Raw genomic sequence first — 18,207 nt, forward strand, 5'->3', positions numbered from 1 at the left:
CCTTGATCTATTGGGGGCAGGAGAAGGAGAGTCCAAAGGGGCTGCAGTGCTTTAGGAGACTAGCCATGGATTATTGAATATTATTATGAAAGCAGGTCACATGGTAAATGAGCAAGCCTCTAAGTCAAGAATAGACAACCAAGTGCCCTCCATCTTGAGCTAAACCTCCCATTAGGCACAACCAACACATGGTCAATGATCAGGGAGGACCATTCAAGGAGGAAGCTGCCTCTTTTACAAAAGATTAAAAATCTAGAATGGTTTTTCCCTGCTTTTCCAGGCAAAAGTTTTATTGTGAAGAGCATGTAGCATAACATTGAAAAACAGCATAAGAAAAGTACAGTGGGCCATTGGTATCTAGTCCCTCTGCTCCTGTAGATACCAAAATTCAGAGAAAAATGCCAGCCAAGTTTCTGTCAAAACATCAGGAATAAACTCTTCTAGAACACGGCCTCATAGCCTGAAAAACCCACAAAAAAACTATTTATTTGTTTATTTTGAGAAAATAACTCAACAAGAGCTACATCCCAGAGAGGCTTATTTTTATTGTTGTTGTTGTTAGCCACTAAAACTATCTCTGGAAAGAAAAACAAAAGCAATGAAGTTCCAATAAAGCAAATCAAAAGCAAATAGGTGATATGGGATGGGGGAAGGTGGTTCTGGGCTTTGACACCAGCAAGAACCAGCTTTGTCACCAGCAACAATCCAGACAACTGAGTAAGTTGATTTGCATGCTGAGCACCTTGAGGTTACTGACCTGAACCCTGAGTGGAAAACAGTAGCCTTCCTGAAGAATCTGTAGCCTTTCAGTATTGAGGCTTTGCTGATGCAATGTGTTTTTAGGCAAGAGTTCCCTGTCTTCCCTGACCAACAAAAGGGCATCTGCCTTTCTCAAGCACCTTGGCCTGGGACATGCAGAGCATCACACATTTTCCAACATAACCAAGGGCCACTAGGAGGCAGCTGTGCCCAAAGGAGCTAGAGTTAGGACTTGGCAACAGTTCACAAGGGGTGTTACTATACAGTTATGGAGAGGGAGATAGAGATAGTCCCTCCCTAAGGTTTGACTTTCTTTGACAACAGTCTCAAAAGTCTGCCTGCTCCTGCGCAGGGACTAGTCTCCTCAGCTTCTCCTGTGACAGATAAGGAATTGCTACATCCCCTAAGCCACTGAACATAGGCCAGCCCTTGCTCACTGGGGCCATTCAAGAAGGCTTTGACTGATTTTCATTTTTGAACATGGTCTCCAATTCTGCGGGAAGGGAGTGGTGCCCAGAAGAACCCTGCCTGTGTTCAGTGGAGGCTGATTAACCCACAAAAGGTTAGTTTAATTTGTTTGTTCTAATTTTGAGAGATGAATGGAAGGAAAAGCTGATTTGGCACTGAGCTGGATTACTCAGTAACGTTCATTCACACAAATCTGTGGCATGAACCTTACGGCACAATCTGATACATTTTTACTAAGATATAAGTCTTGCTATGTTCTATGGAGCTTTTTCCCTTAGGTAACTGGATAAAGGACTGTGGTTTCATTTGCTTTGCTGCAATAAACTGTCCTTTCCCCGTCTTGGCAAACAAGGATGCTAAGGATAATCGGTTCAAGGGTGCTAAAGATAATCAGCAATGGTTGCTGGGACATTCTAGAACAGTGGTTCTCAACCATCCTAATGCTGTGACACTTTAATACAGCTCCTCATGTTGTGGCGACCCCCAACCATGTGTCTCAGTTCCTAAGACCAACGGAAGTATGTGTTTTCCAATGGTTTTAGGTGACCCCTGTGAAAAGATCATTCAACCCCAAAGGGGTCACGACCCACAGATTGAGAAACACTGTTCTAGAAGAAGCTTCATATCCAGTGCTGCCCCATGTAAACACCACCATTTGGCTTTATAAATACAAATGTCAAAACCTAAAACTGAGAGGGGGCAGAGTTATATTGGTAAGGCTGAAATCCTCTATGCACTTACCTGGGAGTAAGTCATATGAACCCAGTGGACTCATTTCTGAGTAGATGGGTTTGCACTGGAAGGGTTATACTTATGTATATTGTACAAGTAACACAGTTACCTGCAAGTAGATTTGGGGGTAAAGAAATTGCAATAAAGCCAAACTTCAAAAGTTATGTAATGAGTAAAACCCAAGTTCATTTTTTAGTGTAATGAGTAAAGGTTCCTAACAACTTTCAAAAGCTCTTTTTAAAGGTATTTTCACGGGAAATATTCTACAGTTTATGCTCTTAGCAGTTCTAAGGGGGTTATTTCTAAAGAAAACCTGCAAAAGGTAATGGAAAAGTATGAGTAGAGTAATGCATCATTCTAATGTAATGTAATAAGTAATACAATGAGTTATTTTTTAAAACACCATAATAAGTAATGGAACAAAACACTAACTTTTCAAACTCTAGTCATATCATATTTAAAAGCACCCACTATTTCTCACACACCTTCTGAAAATGGTATATTACTTCAATAAAAGCAATTATCATATCTAACTGCTCACTGTAACAGATACACAGCTGTTCAGAAATACAGGTTGAGTCTCCTTTATTAGGAATTCCAAAATCCAAAATTGTCTACATGGATGATTGAGATAGTGATACCTTTGCTTTCTGATGGTTCAATGCACACAAATTTTGTTTCATGCACAAAATTATTTAAAACATTGTGTATAAAATTACCTGCAGGCTATGTATATAATGTGTATACAAAAATGTATTTCATATTATACTTGGGTCCAATATCTCATTATGTACATGCAAATATTCAAAAATCCAAAAACAAAAACAAAACAAAACCCTGAAATCCAAACGTTTCTGATCTCAAGCATTTCAGATAAAGGAGACTAAACTTGTATGAGATGTATACAGATTTAAGAAATTCACATTCAGATATGTGGGATGAGGTGACAGAAACAGAAATAATAATGTAATTAGGCTCATATTCATTCTTGCTAATACAACCAAAGCTTCATGCAACTACACTAGAGGTGGAAGCCCTGTGGCCCTCCAAATGTTGTTGGACTGTAGCTCCCAGCATTCCTCACCACTGGCTATTCTAGCCAGAGTTTACAGGATCTGTGGTCTAGCAAGATCTTGTGAATCACAGGATTCCCACCTCTGCCATAGGTGAAGATGTTATATCCCAATATTCTCTTTTTTAAAAATTACTTTTTGTAGACTTTTCTCACAACACACCTTTTGACACAACATATATACATACACATACATCAACAAAAACATGTACAGATACAAATCAACAAGCACATAAAATTACATATAAACGAACAAACAGTTACTGCATACTGTATTTTCATTTAACTTCATTACAACATAAACTATTCCATTATAGATCGTCTTCCATACTTTGTCCTATCTTGTTTCTTCAATAACATATACTGTCTCTTGACATTTCTATAAAACACGATTAACATAAAAAGAGCACTTCCTACTACTTGCATTTTTCTTAAAGTCCAGATACTTCTCTATTGTAATATCTTATCCTATCTATCAAAGTTTCCCTCACCTTAAAGAGTTAACTTCCCCCCCTCCTTTTAATTTGTGATTAATTCTATATTTCCCATTGCTTATATCCCAATATTCTCAATAGACCAGGCAAATACAGCTCCCCAGAAATTAAACTTTCCCAGATTTCATGTACTGCAAAACATTCTGTTGAATTTCTTGCCTTTTTCTGATATGTCACTGTTCTTTTCACAAACAGAGAGAATCATAGAACCATAGAATTGGAAGAGACCGCACAGGCCATCCAGTCCAACCCCCTGCCATGCAGTAAATCTCAAAGCATCCCCGACAGATGGCCATCCAGCCTCTGCTTAAAGACCTCCAAAGAAGGAGACTTCACTACACTCTGAGGGAGTGTGTTCCACTGTCAAACAACCCTTACTGTCAGGAAGTTCCTCCTAATGTTGAGGTGGAATCTCTTTTCCTGTAGCTTCCATCCATTGTTCTGGGTCCTAGTCTCTGGAGCAGCAGAAAACAAGCTTGCTCCCTCCTCAATATGACATCCCTTCAAATATTTAAACAGGGCTATCATAATCTCTTAACCTTCTTTTCTCCAGGCTAAACATCCCCAGCTCCCTAAGTCGTTCCTCATAGGGCAAGGTTTCCAGACCCTTCACCATTTTAGTTGCCCTCCTTTGGACATACTCCAGTTTCTCAATGTCCTTTTTGAATTGTGGCGCCCAGAACTGGACACAATATTCCAGGTGGGTCCTGACCAAAGCAGAATATAGTGGCACTATTACTTCTCTTGATCTAGACACTATACTTTTATTGATGTAGCCTAAAATTGCATTGGCCTTTTTAGCTGCCACATCGCTAGGGTTGCCATAGCGCCGGACCTCCAAACCAGGAAAAATGTAGGGCAAAATTTTCAAATGTAGGACACACAAAAATGTGTCCTACATTTGAAAATTTTGTCCTACATTTCCCCTCATGGCGGGGAGCGGAGGCTAAGCGGCCTCGCCGCGATCAGAGGCCAGGATCAGGGCCTTGCCTCATTCCTGGCCCCCGCAGGGACCAGGAAGGAGGTGGGGAGAGCGCCGGCGATGGCCGGGGCTTCGCCTCGCTCCTGGCCCCCGCGGGGACCAGGAAGAAGGCGAGGAGGCTGCAGGGAGGTGGGGAGGTTGGCGCGGCTGTGCCCAAGAGGCGCCGCCTCCCTGCAGCCTCCTCCGCCCCAGGCCTCGCTGCCCTCCTTTTCCTCCGCGCAGCCATGCACAGTGGAGGAGGAGGAGGGCAGCGAGGCCCCAGGGTTGCCCAGCAACCCCGCTGCAACTGGGCTTTTCCCGGTTTTTGGCGGCACCCATGCCGTGACCGGGCAGGTGCCGCCAAAACCGGGAAAGACCCGGTTGCAGCTGGGTTATGGCAACCCTACACATCGCACTGTTCACTCATGTTCAAGTTTTGGTCTACTTGGACTCCTAGTTCTCTTTCACATGTAGTTTCATTCAGCCAGGTGTCCTCCATCCTATATCTGTGCATTTTATTTTTCTTCCCTAAGTGCAGTACCTTACATTTCTCCGTGTTGAATTTCATTTTGTTAGCTTTGGTCCAGCTTTCTAGTCTATTCAGGTCATTTTGAATTTTGATCCTGTCCTCTGGGGTATTAGCTATTCCTCCTAATTTGGTGTCATCTGCAAATTAGATGAGTATGCCCCCAATTCTGTCATCCAAGTAATTGATAAAGAACAATGGTAACATCGGTTCTTAAAGGTATCTCCCTACCACAAGTTCCAGTGTTAGTGCCATACTTAATGGTCTGTTTGGAGCACTGCAGCTTTGAAGTTAGCTGTGAAATTAGGTCTTTGGGGAATAAAAATCTCTTTTCTTTCATCAGATCATACATTTTATTATTTGTCTGAGAAACAGTTCTCTAATCATTTCTAGTATTAATAAGATATTAAATTTATTTTTTGTATCAACCTTTTTCTCATCATTCTTTCCCTCTTCTTCAACTACCTGACCCTAAAGTGCATTACAAGACTCCTGCTTTTTACCTGTAGCTTCTCACCAATATACTAACAAGGCTAAGGCCTAACATTAAAGATCAGAAATGATAACAATATAGTGGGAGGGTGCAGATGGTTTGCATATTAGCATACTGATTCCTTCCACAAGATGATTCCCTCTATTTCTTGCCCAAAGAAATGTATCTGTCCAAAGTGTTTACATCACTCCCAAGCCATTTGTGACTGTGAGGTGAGTAATAAATACAGTACCGTGCTTTGAGACTATTACTGCATTGCAAGAAACATGTTAATCATTATTTAAATGTGTTAATTGTTATTGTTCATTTTTATTTAAATTTGTGCAGCCTAGCATCCTGAGATGTTGTTGGGGTACAAATCCCATCATCCTGGAGCATTGATCATGATGCTGAGGAGGACACAATTTGTGGCCTAACAGCATTGGCAGCACTCAGGTTTAGAAATGACTGGATTAAGATGACTATTAATCCAAGGCAACCAGCCACAGAGAAGACTGCATACTGCTTCTCTCTTTTTTTTTTTATGCCTTTTATACTGCTTCTCTGATGGTTCAATGTTCAGGGTTTTCGCTGTGCTTCTCCAAGGCCCCCAAATTATGACTCCATTCCAATCCCATTACCAAAGCCATTACAATACAAGTTTCCATACTACAAGCACATATAACAAAAGGAATCTTCTCAGAAGAGAGTTTTAAACTCTGGGAAAATGATTTTTGGTAAGCAGATTTATTGCTTTCATACATCAACACTAACTGACCACTGCAACATCCAAAATCCACAAAACTGTGATACCTTTTTTGGGACAACCAAAATGCACAAAATACATGTTGCAAGCTTTTGATGCTCCATTGGCTTCTTCATAAGTCAAAGCTGTTAAATATACAGTATATATATATTGTGAGTGTTAGAGTCACAGGACTACATTCTGTAAAGATGTTGTTGTTCACAGTTAAGGTGGTATGGAGAGATATTCATGTAAGCAGTCCACTTCTTACAGTCATGTGGGTTCTGGGAGACAAATAATCATAAAGTTTGGGAAATAAAATTTAATCTCCATTTGCAACACACAAAAAGATACTTCTTTTGGTATCTTGGTTGCCTTTGTCCTTCCAAGGCTACCAGCCTCCTTTGTTAGGCAGAGAACATTGACTGAATTTCTCATCCAGCATCCATGCTTTTGCCTTAGAAAAACTTTTAGGTAATGCTGTTCAGATAAAACACACTAAATGTAATCCAATTTTTAAAAATAAAACTTTAGCTTTGTTGGAGGTAAAAGAACTCAAAGAGTAAAGTCCCAGTCCATTAGCTCTTCTCTTTCAGATTATCTAGTTGGCCTGAAAAAGGTATTGCAATTTTGTGGATTTTGGATGTTATTGTACTTTGCTGAATGACCAACACAGCTGCTGCTGGATATGACCTCTGTAAAGTTCTGAAAGACCTGTATCACCTTTTGCAGACCTTTGAAAATGTAAGGCAAGGGATTTGCATCTTTCTGTATCCTCTTACATTCTATCCTACTCCCACAGCTGTCTGAATATGATGTACATGTATTACTGAGCATTTATTATCACTCTGTACAACAATCTGAAGAAGTGGGTTAATATCCACTCATGTGAAAACAAAAACTAGTTAGTCTTATAGGTATTCCTTTCCCTTCTCCCCTTGCCTGTCATTACTCCTTTTTATGTTGCAAGAGACTAACATGGCTACTTCTCTGAAAGGTCATATACTTTGTGCAGACCTACACACATCTACATAGAGGTAGGCCTATTGTGTTTGATGGGACTCACTGCCAGGTAAGCAAATATAAGTGTACAGTTTCAAAGATGTTGCTATTGTTGTTGTTATGTGCCCTCAAGTCGTTTCAAACTTATAAGGCAAACATATCTTAGGGTTTCCTTGGCAAGATTTGTTCAGAGGTGATTTGCCATTCCTCTGGGGCTGAGAGAGTGTGATTTACCTGAGGCCAACCAATGGTTTTCATGGCTGAGCTGGGATTTGAATCCTGGTCTCCCAAAGTAATAGTCCAACACTCAAATCACATTGCCAGTCTCAGTGTTTGCCTTTATTATCATCATTCTATGCCATTCTAGCTACATTTATTTGAACACTGTTAATATTGTGTGCCTTCAAGTTATTTCTGACTTATGATGACTCAGAGGCAAATCTGTCATGGGTTTTTCTTGGCAAGATTTATTCAGCGGAGTTTGTCATTGCCTTCCTCTAAGGCTGAGAGCATGTCACTTGCCCAAGATCACCCAATGGGTTTCATGGCCAAGAATCAAACCTTGGTCTGCAGAGTTGTAGTCAAACTACTCAAACTATTAGGCCACACTCATTCAAACATTAACTCCATCAAAATCAGTCAGACTTATATCAGAGAAAATATGTATGGGGACATCCATAGATACCATTATTTCTCTTTCAGAAATCTAACATGTGGAACAAAGATTTACCTCCACCCCAAAGAAACGCACTTTGTTTCTTAGTCCCCCACCTTAACACAAACACATTTTTGTTGTTGATGATGTTACTGAGTCTAAAAATAAATATATATGGGTGCAAATGTTCCCTGGCCTGCTTTTTTCAGTTTGCAAAGACAAGTGTTCCCCAGCTCATAATAGGCTAATTCTTTGGAGAGGCTGACTCGCAGTAGAGAAGATTTACTTCTCTTGTGTGGATTGCCCTCAGAGCAGCTGTGCCATGAGTGCTGTTTTGTCTTCTATTCCATCCATCTTGTTTGCTGCCTCTTGAGAAAGGCTGGAGGGCCCCTCATTTGGAAAGGTTTCTGCTGGCAATTAGATCATTGTAATCACTTAATTGACTCCTGTTGTAGCTGCCAGATGGTTAAGAGCCTCCCTTGAAGTGCCTGTTGCATTTTCTTTATGACCCCAGTAAAAGAATAATCCTGTTTCTTTTCAGTGGCTCCTCTCTGTAGGATAGTGATGCTGTCCATATATGCCTGCCTTTCGCTGTGCCATTCCACACACACAGGTTTCATCTACACTGTAGAAATAATGCACTTTGACACCACTTTAACTGTCATGACTCCATCCAGTAGAATCCTGGGATTTGTAGTTTTATGAGGAACCAGTGTTCTTTGGCAGAGATGGCTAAAGATCTTGTAAAATTACAAGTGTCAATATTCCATAGAATGAAGATACAGCATTTAAAGTGGTGTGAAACTGCTTTATTTCTACAGTGTTGATGCATGTGTGCACATCTTCCACACAATAAAGTCATGAAGTCCTTCCTACTCAGTTGATGCTGGCTGACAACTAGCCTGTTGTTTGATTGTTCCCAAATAGATGGCTCCGAACAATAACAGGCAAAAGACACTGTATGTCTGTTCAGTCTTTCCTTCCAAAATGCATTTTTTTAATGGAGAGAAGAAAAGTGGAAAGACGCAATAGAAAAACATGGGAATGTTACAACTGGAAGAGAACAATGCCAAGAACCCTATCCCCAAATAAAATTCCATTACTGTAACTAGGGGGCCATTCAGACTACCTTTTACCCCGATTCAGAAACCGGATTAAAAGCAGGAAGTTCATATTGACCCTGATTCTTTAACACCTGAATTCGAGGCTTGCACACCCGTTCAGGGGCAATTGCCCCTTGGCACGGGTCTTTTGAAAGTGGAGTTTTACCTGTATCTTTTGAGAAAAACCGGGTCCCGGCAAATGTGAACTCGGCCCTAGTCGTGATCAGATCAAGTTCAGGGGAAGGATTAGGTCAGAGGGAGGGCAGAGGGCAGAACATGCCTCCCCTTCATCGGGGCAAAGGAGGAGGAGGAAGGAGCAGGAGGAAGGTTGCCATGGAGGGCAGAATCAGGGCGAAGGAGGAGGAGGAGGAAGCAGGATGAAGGGTCAAGTTCAGGGGAGGGATTAGGTCAGAGGAGGGCAGAGGGTGGAAAATGCCTCCCCTCTCACAGACAGCTCTCTGTCTCTCTCTCTCTCTCTTTGGAATTTTTATTTTTGACAGACTATGTGAATAGTTCTACAGGTTGAAATATACAGTATACATATTGATAGAATGTGTATGCTTGTGCTACATTTCCCTTTCTGCTTGCTGCCGGCATGGCACCTCACTTTACAAGAGGCTTTTTTTGAAAAAAAAATTTTTGCGTGTAATATGTGAATGCTACAATGCAAATGTTACAAATGTTTCCCTTTCAATTTGGCAAACTGAAACAATATGTGAATGCATTTGCTACATATGTAAAGGCATTCTGGGGTCGCAGTCAGAGGGAAAGCAAAGCAAGAGGTTGCAGAGATGGCATTCTGGGGTGAGAAATTATTATTATTATTATTATTATTATTATTATTATTATTATGGGAAGAGGATGGCATGAGGGGGAGGCAAGGGCTTTGGAGGTAGCATTTGGGCTGGAAGCAAAAGGGAGGCTAGAGGCTGGCATGTGGAAACCCATGACTTTGGGGGAATCACACTCTCTCAGCCTCAGGGGAAAGGTAATGGCAAATCTCCTCGGAACCAATCTTGCCAAGAAAACCCCAGGATGGGGTTGTTTTAGGGTTGCCATAATGCGTTTTGACCCAAATACACATAACACACACACACCTGGAGTTTTTTAAATTTGACAGAATATGCGCACACTGCCACCAGTTGTTTTTTTTTTTTTTAAAGGAGGGGGAAATGGCTGTAGGAGACATCACCTTTGATGAAAGCGGAAGTGAATTTGATTGACAGCAAAGGAGGCTTCATTTTAAACCAGTACCGCAAATGGGAACTTCAGAGGGGTAAATTGCCCCGATCCAGGTAAAAGATAGTGGGCACTTGTTTCCGAGCAGATTCGAGGGGGGGGAACCTGGATCTGCCCAGTTCTATCCAGGGCAAATGGGCAAGTGGGAATGGGGCTAGATCTCTTCCACAGTAAAAGCCTCACCAGGCTTCTGGAGTTGCCTTCAATGTTGGGACATGGTTTCTTCTCCTAATTTAAGACAAAGAATTAAGAGTTTAACTTTTGTGGTTTCCCAGTCCTGCCACCTGACTGTGGATATTCTCTGTTATTTCCCAACTGGATGGGACTTTTAAATGAAAATATCATTTGGAAATTGCTGGCTGTATGGAAAATAAGTATGCAAAGAGATCTTGTAGTACCTTTGAAACTAACTGAAAGAGAAAAGCTGGTAGCATGAGTTACAAGAAGGTGCTACAAGACTTCTTTGTATACTGATTCTCCAAACTAACATGACAATGTTTTTGAATTCTACCACTATAGCTGTATGGAAAGAGATCAAAGGTCAAAAGGACCACAACAGTTCATTATAAGCCTCAGTAAATGGAATAATGGTATTTTATACATTTTTTGGTCTTAAAGTAGTCAAATAGCCAGCATGATGTAGTGGTTTGAGTTGGAATGGGACACTGGGAGACCTTGGGCAAATCACACTCTCGGCCTCAGAGGAAGGCAAGGGCAAATCTTCTCAGAAACAAATTCTACCAAGAAAACCCTGGGATGGTCAGAAAAGAGTTGAATGCACACAGCAACAACAAGATAGCAAAGCCCCTGTTGATAAGGATTGTTGCAGAGTGTTGGGGTCTTTGTAAAAAGATTGCTGAGATGCAATCATACTGGGAACTTTAGACAGGCTAAGACTTTAGATTGCCTAAGCAGCAATGGGGGGTTTTCGTCGAGAATTTTCAAGTATATGAATGCATATTATTTTAAATCACAATGATTACATTTTGTGATCCTTCCTTTAGTCCAGGTTGGGCAAGTTGCATCTCTCCAAATGCTTGTGGACTGAAGATTCCAACAACCAATAATAATAATAATAATAATAATAATAATAATAATAATAATAAAATTTATTTGTGTTTCCCCACCTCTCCCAGTGGATCGAAGCAGGGTTACAGACTATTAAAATCAATACATATAACACTCTTATAAAAACATTAAAAATATTACATCAACACTCATCAATACAACAGTACAAAAATCCATCAACCATCCAGCATCCAGGGGCAAGGCAGAATATCATTGTCAGCAGGGATATTGGTCTTCATTCATTGGGGAGGAAAGCTTGGCAAAAGAGTACCATTTTAAGACTCTTTTTAAATGTTTCCAAGGAGGTCATGAGATGGAGCTCCTCAGGTAGGCTATTCCAGATCCGCGGGGCCATTATAGTAAAGGCTTTTTGGGATGAGGAAACATATTTGGAAGATGGTGTTTCCACTAAGTTCTTACCAGATCTTCTGAGTGTGTGGGGCGGATCATACGAGGAGATGCGGTCCCTCAAGTAACTCGGGCCCAAGCCATGTAGGGCTTTATAGGTGATAACCAACACCTTGTACTGTGCCTGGAGGTGAATAGGAAGCCAATGAAGATCTCTCAAGATAGGTGTTATATGGTCAAACCTAAATGCACCGGTGACCAATCTGGCTGCCATATTTTGTACTAACTGAAGCTTCCAGACTTGATACAAGGGTAGCCCCATGTAGAGCGCATTACAGAAATCTAGACAATAGGTTATGAGAGTATGTACCACTGTTTCAAGGTCCCTTTGGCTCAGGTAGGGCCGCAGTTGGCATATCAACCGAAGTTGATAGCAAGCACTTCTGCCTGTCGCATCTACTTGTGATGTCAACTGCAAGGACAAATCCAGAAGTACTCCTAAACTGTGAACTTCATCCTTCAGGGGAAGTGTGACCCCGTCCAGGACAGGTGGAAAAATTTCCTTCCCCGGGCCTGGGGAACCTATCACAAGTACAGTTGGCTCTCTCCTTACGTGGGGGATCCATTCCAGATCCCTCTGCGTAAGGCAAATTCCGCCTATGCTCAAGCCCTATTGGAAACAATGGTGCTTGTGCATGGCAGTGTAGCGGCTCGCGGGCACCGCGGGTGCGCACGGCCATTCAGTTGAATGGGACGTGCCGCCCCTTCTGCCCCGCACACTCCCCATGGCTTGAGCACGTAAGCTCAAGTCCCTGTAAAGCGCGCCCGTATATGACGCGGGCGTGCTGTACTTCCATTTTCTCTGGATTCAGACTGAGTTTGTTTTCCCTCATCCAGCCCATTACCGACTCCAAACAGGCATTCAGAGGAGAGACGCCATCCTTAGTCACTGCATCAGTCAGAGACACAGAGAAGCATATTTGGGTGTCATCAGCGTACTGATAACACCGCGCCCCCATGCCTCCAGATGATCTCTCCCAGCTGTTTCATGTAAATGTTAAACAAAGTAGAAGAGCACACATTGTTTTCCCCAATGTAATTAAAGAATATAGAGAACACTGCAGTGCCTTCAAATCTACCCTTTCCTCCCACCCATTTTGAGACAAGTTGAAGAAGATCCCATTTTGAAGGGGTTTTTTTTGTTCTGTTTGTTTGTTTGTTTGTTTTGTAGACCTATACACCAAGATTGAATAAAGTGTGCCTGTCAGATGTTGCTGGATTTCAACTCCCATCAGCCCTATCCATTTTTACTAACAGCGAAGGATGATGGGAGCTGCAGGCCACATATGTCTAGAAGGTCACAAATTGTCCTCCCCTACTATAAACACATATAACCTAGGAATATATCACTAGGTCTTAGGCATGTATAGGATTCTGTCAATGTTACCATATGCATTGATGACTTTCAGGATGTAGATTTGCAATTGTTCTCCATTCTTAAGTATGAGTAGTCTGAGTAGCCATAACTAATATGCATTCATTCCTTGCTCTCTCTCTCTCTCTTTGACTTTTTTTTAATTTGGATACACTGCAGAGTGGAGTCTTTTCCTTGGTTTAGCAGGTGAGAAAATGAGTGGAATGCAGGCTTGTGAAGAGAAGGCAAGCAAGTTCAGAATACCATCCAGTAGAGAGAAAAAGCACCAGTGTATATATCTGTGCTTGTGTGTGTGCAGAGAGAGAGGGGGGGGAGGCTACATTTTGAGACTGTGGACCTCTACCCATTGGTCCAGCCCCAGTACATCTTTGTCTAAATTGGCTATCTCTTTTACAAATTCCCCCCTCATTTGATGAGTTTTGCTGTAAACCCATTGCTGTTATCCACCAATTAATTGGACTATTTATTCTATTGCCACAGCAACAACTTCATGCTTGTACCTTGTCTGTACCATTGTGTTGTATATTACAAGATGTACCATAGTCAATTCTTCTTACTTTGTTTCCTTCAGTTGGTGTGATTCTTCCCTATCAGTATTTAATTGAGTAATTACTAACAAATATAACAGTGTCCTTGCACCAGCTGCAACCACAATTGTTTGGAAAGGAAATGTAATTGTTGAGCCAACTTTCTTTGATTTTGTTAAACAATAACACTAGATATTGTGTGGTTTCCTTCAGGAAATCCATTTTAGAAAGCACAGAAGATGGAGGAATCCAGCTCGAAAGCACAAACAAAGAACAAGACACAGGAGCTCATCATAATTTGGCTCGCACAGCCCCTGTCAGCCTTCATCATTTTGACCAATGTTTTCATCATCCTTGGGATCCTCTTCAACCGGAAGCTTCATGGTGCCACCAACTGGTTCTTCGTGAGCCTACTCTTTGCTGATCTTCTGGCTGGAGCAGCCCTTCCATGTATCCCTCAGATGTCCTTTGAGATGGAGTTGGAATACCACAGTTGCTTTTTAAAATATGTGGTACCCAACTTCCTTTTCCTCTCTTTCTTAGCCAATCTGCTGCTGGTACACTATGTCAAGTATGTGTGTATCATACACCCACTACACTATCAAAGTTCCTGGGTGCATCGCTGGGCTGCTCTTTACATAGTCCTGGCCTGGGCTGCTCCCTTGATCTTCGCTGCCCTACCACTGGCTTGGAACCAGTGGAAGCCCAATGTAAACTGTTCTTTCGATCTTGTCTTTCCCATGACTTATCTCTACTTAGAAACATATGGCTTCCTTATTCCAGCCATCCTTGCCATGGCCTTTATGTGTGTCCAGGTACTGTGTGTCGCCCAAAGACATCTGAAGAACATTACAAAACTCCTCCATTCAGTGAATCAAAGTCAGGCCCCTTCAGAACTGGAGCAGCAACTAGAACTGAGAAATGCTAAGAGTATCATCAGTGCGTCTCTCATTTTCCTGGTCTGCTGGGTACCCTACATTGCTTGCTTGAACATCTCATTGTTAGCTTCAAAGCATAATATCAGTCCACTGGTTCTCACTGTTGTTAGTTGCATAGGCACTGGCAGTGCTGCTGCAGTACCCATCATCCTCAGTCTTGGCAACCACCAGTACACACAATTTTGGAGGGACTTGGCCACCAAAGTCTGTGCAGACTGCTGCCAAGGACAGAGGTGCAAAGAAAAGCAAGGCAAGCCAAAAGTTAAGTTGGCACATGGTAATGTTTGCACCATAGAGGCAGACTCAAATGATGCACAAGGCTGATACCTCCTCCACACAGAGTCATTATGTTCTCCCCAGCAGCAAGCAAAACCAGGAGAGACCAAAAAAACTGGGTATGTAATGTTTACTGGGTAACCTGATACTTTGCGGAGTGGACTCCTTACTGCACTGTGACCCTGTGGGGCTCCTTTGGTTATTATAAGAAGGTGTGTCTCTGTTGTGGTACCCCACCATACAGAATTATTCTTGATTAAGATGACATGGGCTCCCAGGGCAGAATGTTTTTGCCATCACCTATTTATGGCCTAAATTCCCTAAAGGAACTAGATCCCATCTGATCTTGAAAATTAAAGCATGGTCAGCCCTGGTTAGTACTTGGACGGGAGTCTGCCAACTAATACCAGGTGCTGTAGGCTATATTTCAGAGGAAGCGCCTGGTAAAACTGTCTCTGAAGATTCCTCCCTAATAAAACCTTATGAAACTCATGGAGTGGACATAAGTCAGCAAGTGACTTAGCCTGTGTGTGCATGCACACACATGTGCACTACCTATAAGTTCTCCCAGGCCTGTTTATTTTTCTGATGGTTGACAATGTGAGTTACCTTTGGTTTTTAATAGATATTCTTGTTTCTATCTATTGGTCTTATTGTATCTGGTTTCAATATAAACTTTTTTTAAGTTTTTGTTTAAATGAAGGAATGTTTTTAAAGAGTACTTAGGTAAATACAGTAAAGTAGACCTTTGAAATTTGCTTTTTTCCTATATACCAAGTAGCCTAAAGATATATTTTTACATCTAATTGGAATCCCTAGTATATGAACTTCGCAGGAATTAGCATTCCTTTTGTCATTAATATAATTTATTAGCTATTAGTTATTGTTTTTGTATTATTTATGTTATTTATATCCTGCCTTTATCCTGACATGAGACCAAAGGTAGCTTATAATAAGACTAAAACAAGATAAAACTAAACATTCTAATAATAAAAAATTGAAATGCAATTAAAAAATTAAACATATTATTCACTATTAATTCTAAAATGTATAAAATCATTTTAAAACATAACAATAAAGGTAAAAATATAAGACACATGCATGCCCTTTAAAAACATTCCCCAACCTATGAATCATCAAATGTTTGTTTAAATAAAAAGATCTTTACCTGCTGGAGAAAGGCAGACAGAAAGGGGGGCCAGCCAAGTCTCTTGTGGAAAGTAATTCCACATCCAAGGAACAACCACTAAGAAGTCCCTATCATGTGTCCTCACCAGGCCAGACTATGATGGGTGTAGGGCTAAGAGAAAACCATCCACTGAGGACCTAAAAATATGGTAAGTCCATATAAAGAGATGTAATCCAGATCGGTCTGGATCCGAGCCATATAGAAGTTTATATGACATAATCAGCACCGTGAATTGTGCCTGGAAATGAATGAGTAGCCAGGGGAGCTGTTTCAACATGTTCCCTGTAACTGGCACCACACAGCCCGCTGGCCACAACATTTTGGACTGAATGAAGTTTCCAAACAGTTTTCCAGGGCAGCCCCACATAGAGTGCATTATAGTAATCCAAATGGGATGTAATCAAGACATGTGTTGCTCTTCCCAAATCTGACATCTCCAGAAATGGATGCAAATGGCACATTAGTCATCAGTGTGCAAATGTTCTCCCGGTCAGTGCTGAAACTTGGGCATCCCTCAATCCCAACATTTTCATTTGATTTTCATACACGTGTATTTCTGCTTTTTTTTCTCTATATGCATGCATCTGCACTGTAGAAATAATACAGCTTGACACCAATTTAACTGCCATGATTCCATCCTACAGAATCCTGGGTTTTGTAGTTTTGTGAGGGACTAACATTCTTTGGCAGAAAGAGCTAAAGACCTTGTAAAACTACAAACCCTGTAAGATTTCCATAGTAAATCAAGTGCTATATCACTTAAAGTTGTGTCAAACTGCACTATTTCTACAGTATAGATACTATCTTTATTATATTCAAGTTGATACAACAGTCACCAACATCTGAGGTTCTGGGCTTGTCTTTAGCATTTGTCTGGGCAGAACTAATATGTCATACAACGAGGCTGTCATTTTATTGCAATACACCTGAAGAACCACCTCCTGATCTTCAAGATTGGGGTTTGGTTTTTTAACCTTTGGTATCCCCAAGAGGGAGGCTGCCCTGCCCCACTGATAAGCAAAGATGTTATTAATACCACAGCGGATGTGAAGCCGGAAATCTGAGGTTCCACCTCTTTCTGAAAATGCAAAGCACAGTACATAGAAATCACATGGAAACATAGCACCACCCACATCTGCATGCCTCTAATAGCCAGTGCTTGGCAAGATAAGCCAGCTAACATCAAAATTATGGTAACTATTGATAAATTACCAAAGTTTTTGGCTGCTGCATGCTGCAGAATTAATACAGTTTGACACCGCTTTATCTGTCATGGCTCCATCCTATGGAATCCTGCAAGAACTTTCTGGCAGAGAAGGCTCAATAGCTCAATAGCTCACAGAACTACAAACCCCAGAATTACATAGCATTGAGCTATGGCAGTTAATGTGCTGCTAAACTGCATTAATCATACAAGGTATGGTATCACAGCTGCAATATGGGGAAAGCAGAACTCGAAAAGCTATGCATAAATACACTGAAAAACAAAGGAACAGGGCACAGAGCAATTTTGATATAAACTTGCATACCCTCCAACTGTCCTGATTTGGATTAATCCTCTGCCATTCCACTTTTTCAGCTACTTGTAAAATGTCCCACTTTTGCTCTCCCTCCCCACACTTTCCCACTTTCTCATCAGTTTACATCCATAAAGTGCAACAGGCACTTGCAATCAATCAGGTCAGCAGGGGGAGAGGAGGGAGCAGAATCTTGACCTTCCCAGTAGAATTAGGCAAAAGCAAACTGCTGCAGCCTCCCCTAGCTTGTATGTTTTTCTTCATTAATAACTTTTGCTATCTTGACCACATTGATGTGACTTGGCCATGTATGTCTTGGTTTTCATATCTCAAATGTTGAGGGTATACACTTGACAAGAACTGATACCCTCACTGACTCCTTCCCCATTGCCACTTCTATACAATGGCAACACAGACCTTTTACCACAGCAGGCCTGAAGTCTGCACATCTTTATTCTGTTTGTATTAGCCTTTTTTTACTAGCTTAGATAGGGTCCTCCCAAAACAATGATATATTTGTGTTAGACGAACCTTCTGAAAAATCTTTTAATCATGTTGATTGGACTGCAGTTTGAAAGATACAATATTGGGCCAGTAGCAATCATGATTTTTGCAGTTCTACAAACTGTATTAGCATTATATCTGCTGTGCATTTTCCCCATGTCTAAGAATGGTCTCTAT

General features: G+C 41.3%; 1 protein-coding gene across 3 annotated transcripts; it reads left to right on the forward strand.

Moving 5' to 3' along the window:
• The first annotated feature begins 1,073 nt into the window (after positions 1–1,073).
• Positions 1,074–16,636, forward strand: GPBAR1 (G protein-coupled bile acid receptor 1). 3 transcript variants are annotated; one of them, XM_042445538.1, is made up of 2 exons: positions 1,074–1,321; positions 13,820–16,636. In XM_042445538.1, exon 2 carries the CDS (start codon positions 13,846–13,848, stop codon positions 14,866–14,868), a length of 1,023 nt encoding a protein of 340 aa, XP_042301472.1. In that variant the 5' UTR covers positions 1,074–1,321; positions 13,820–13,845; the 3' UTR covers positions 14,869–16,636. The 3 variants fall into 3 exon arrangements, with proteins under 3 accessions (XP_042301472.1, XP_042301474.1, XP_042301473.1); XM_042445540.1 differs by lacking the exon at positions 1,074–1,321 and adding an exon at positions 10,254–10,284; XM_042445539.1 differs by lacking the exon at positions 1,074–1,321 and adding an exon at positions 12,753–13,265.
• The last annotated feature ends 1,571 nt before the right edge of the window (positions 16,637–18,207 follow it).

The sequence above is a fragment of the Sceloporus undulatus genome, chromosome 1, assembly GCF_019175285.1.
Source record: "Sceloporus undulatus isolate JIND9_A2432 ecotype Alabama chromosome 1, SceUnd_v1.1, whole genome shotgun sequence".
Lineage (NCBI taxonomy): Eukaryota > Metazoa > Chordata > Lepidosauria > Squamata > Phrynosomatidae > Sceloporus > Sceloporus undulatus.

Bases quoted from the DNA above. Each gene is read 5' to 3' on its own strand.
- GPBAR1 (XM_042445538.1), top strand. From the start codon at position 13,846: ATGGAGGAATCCAGCTCGAAAGCACAAACAAAGAACAAGACACAGGAG.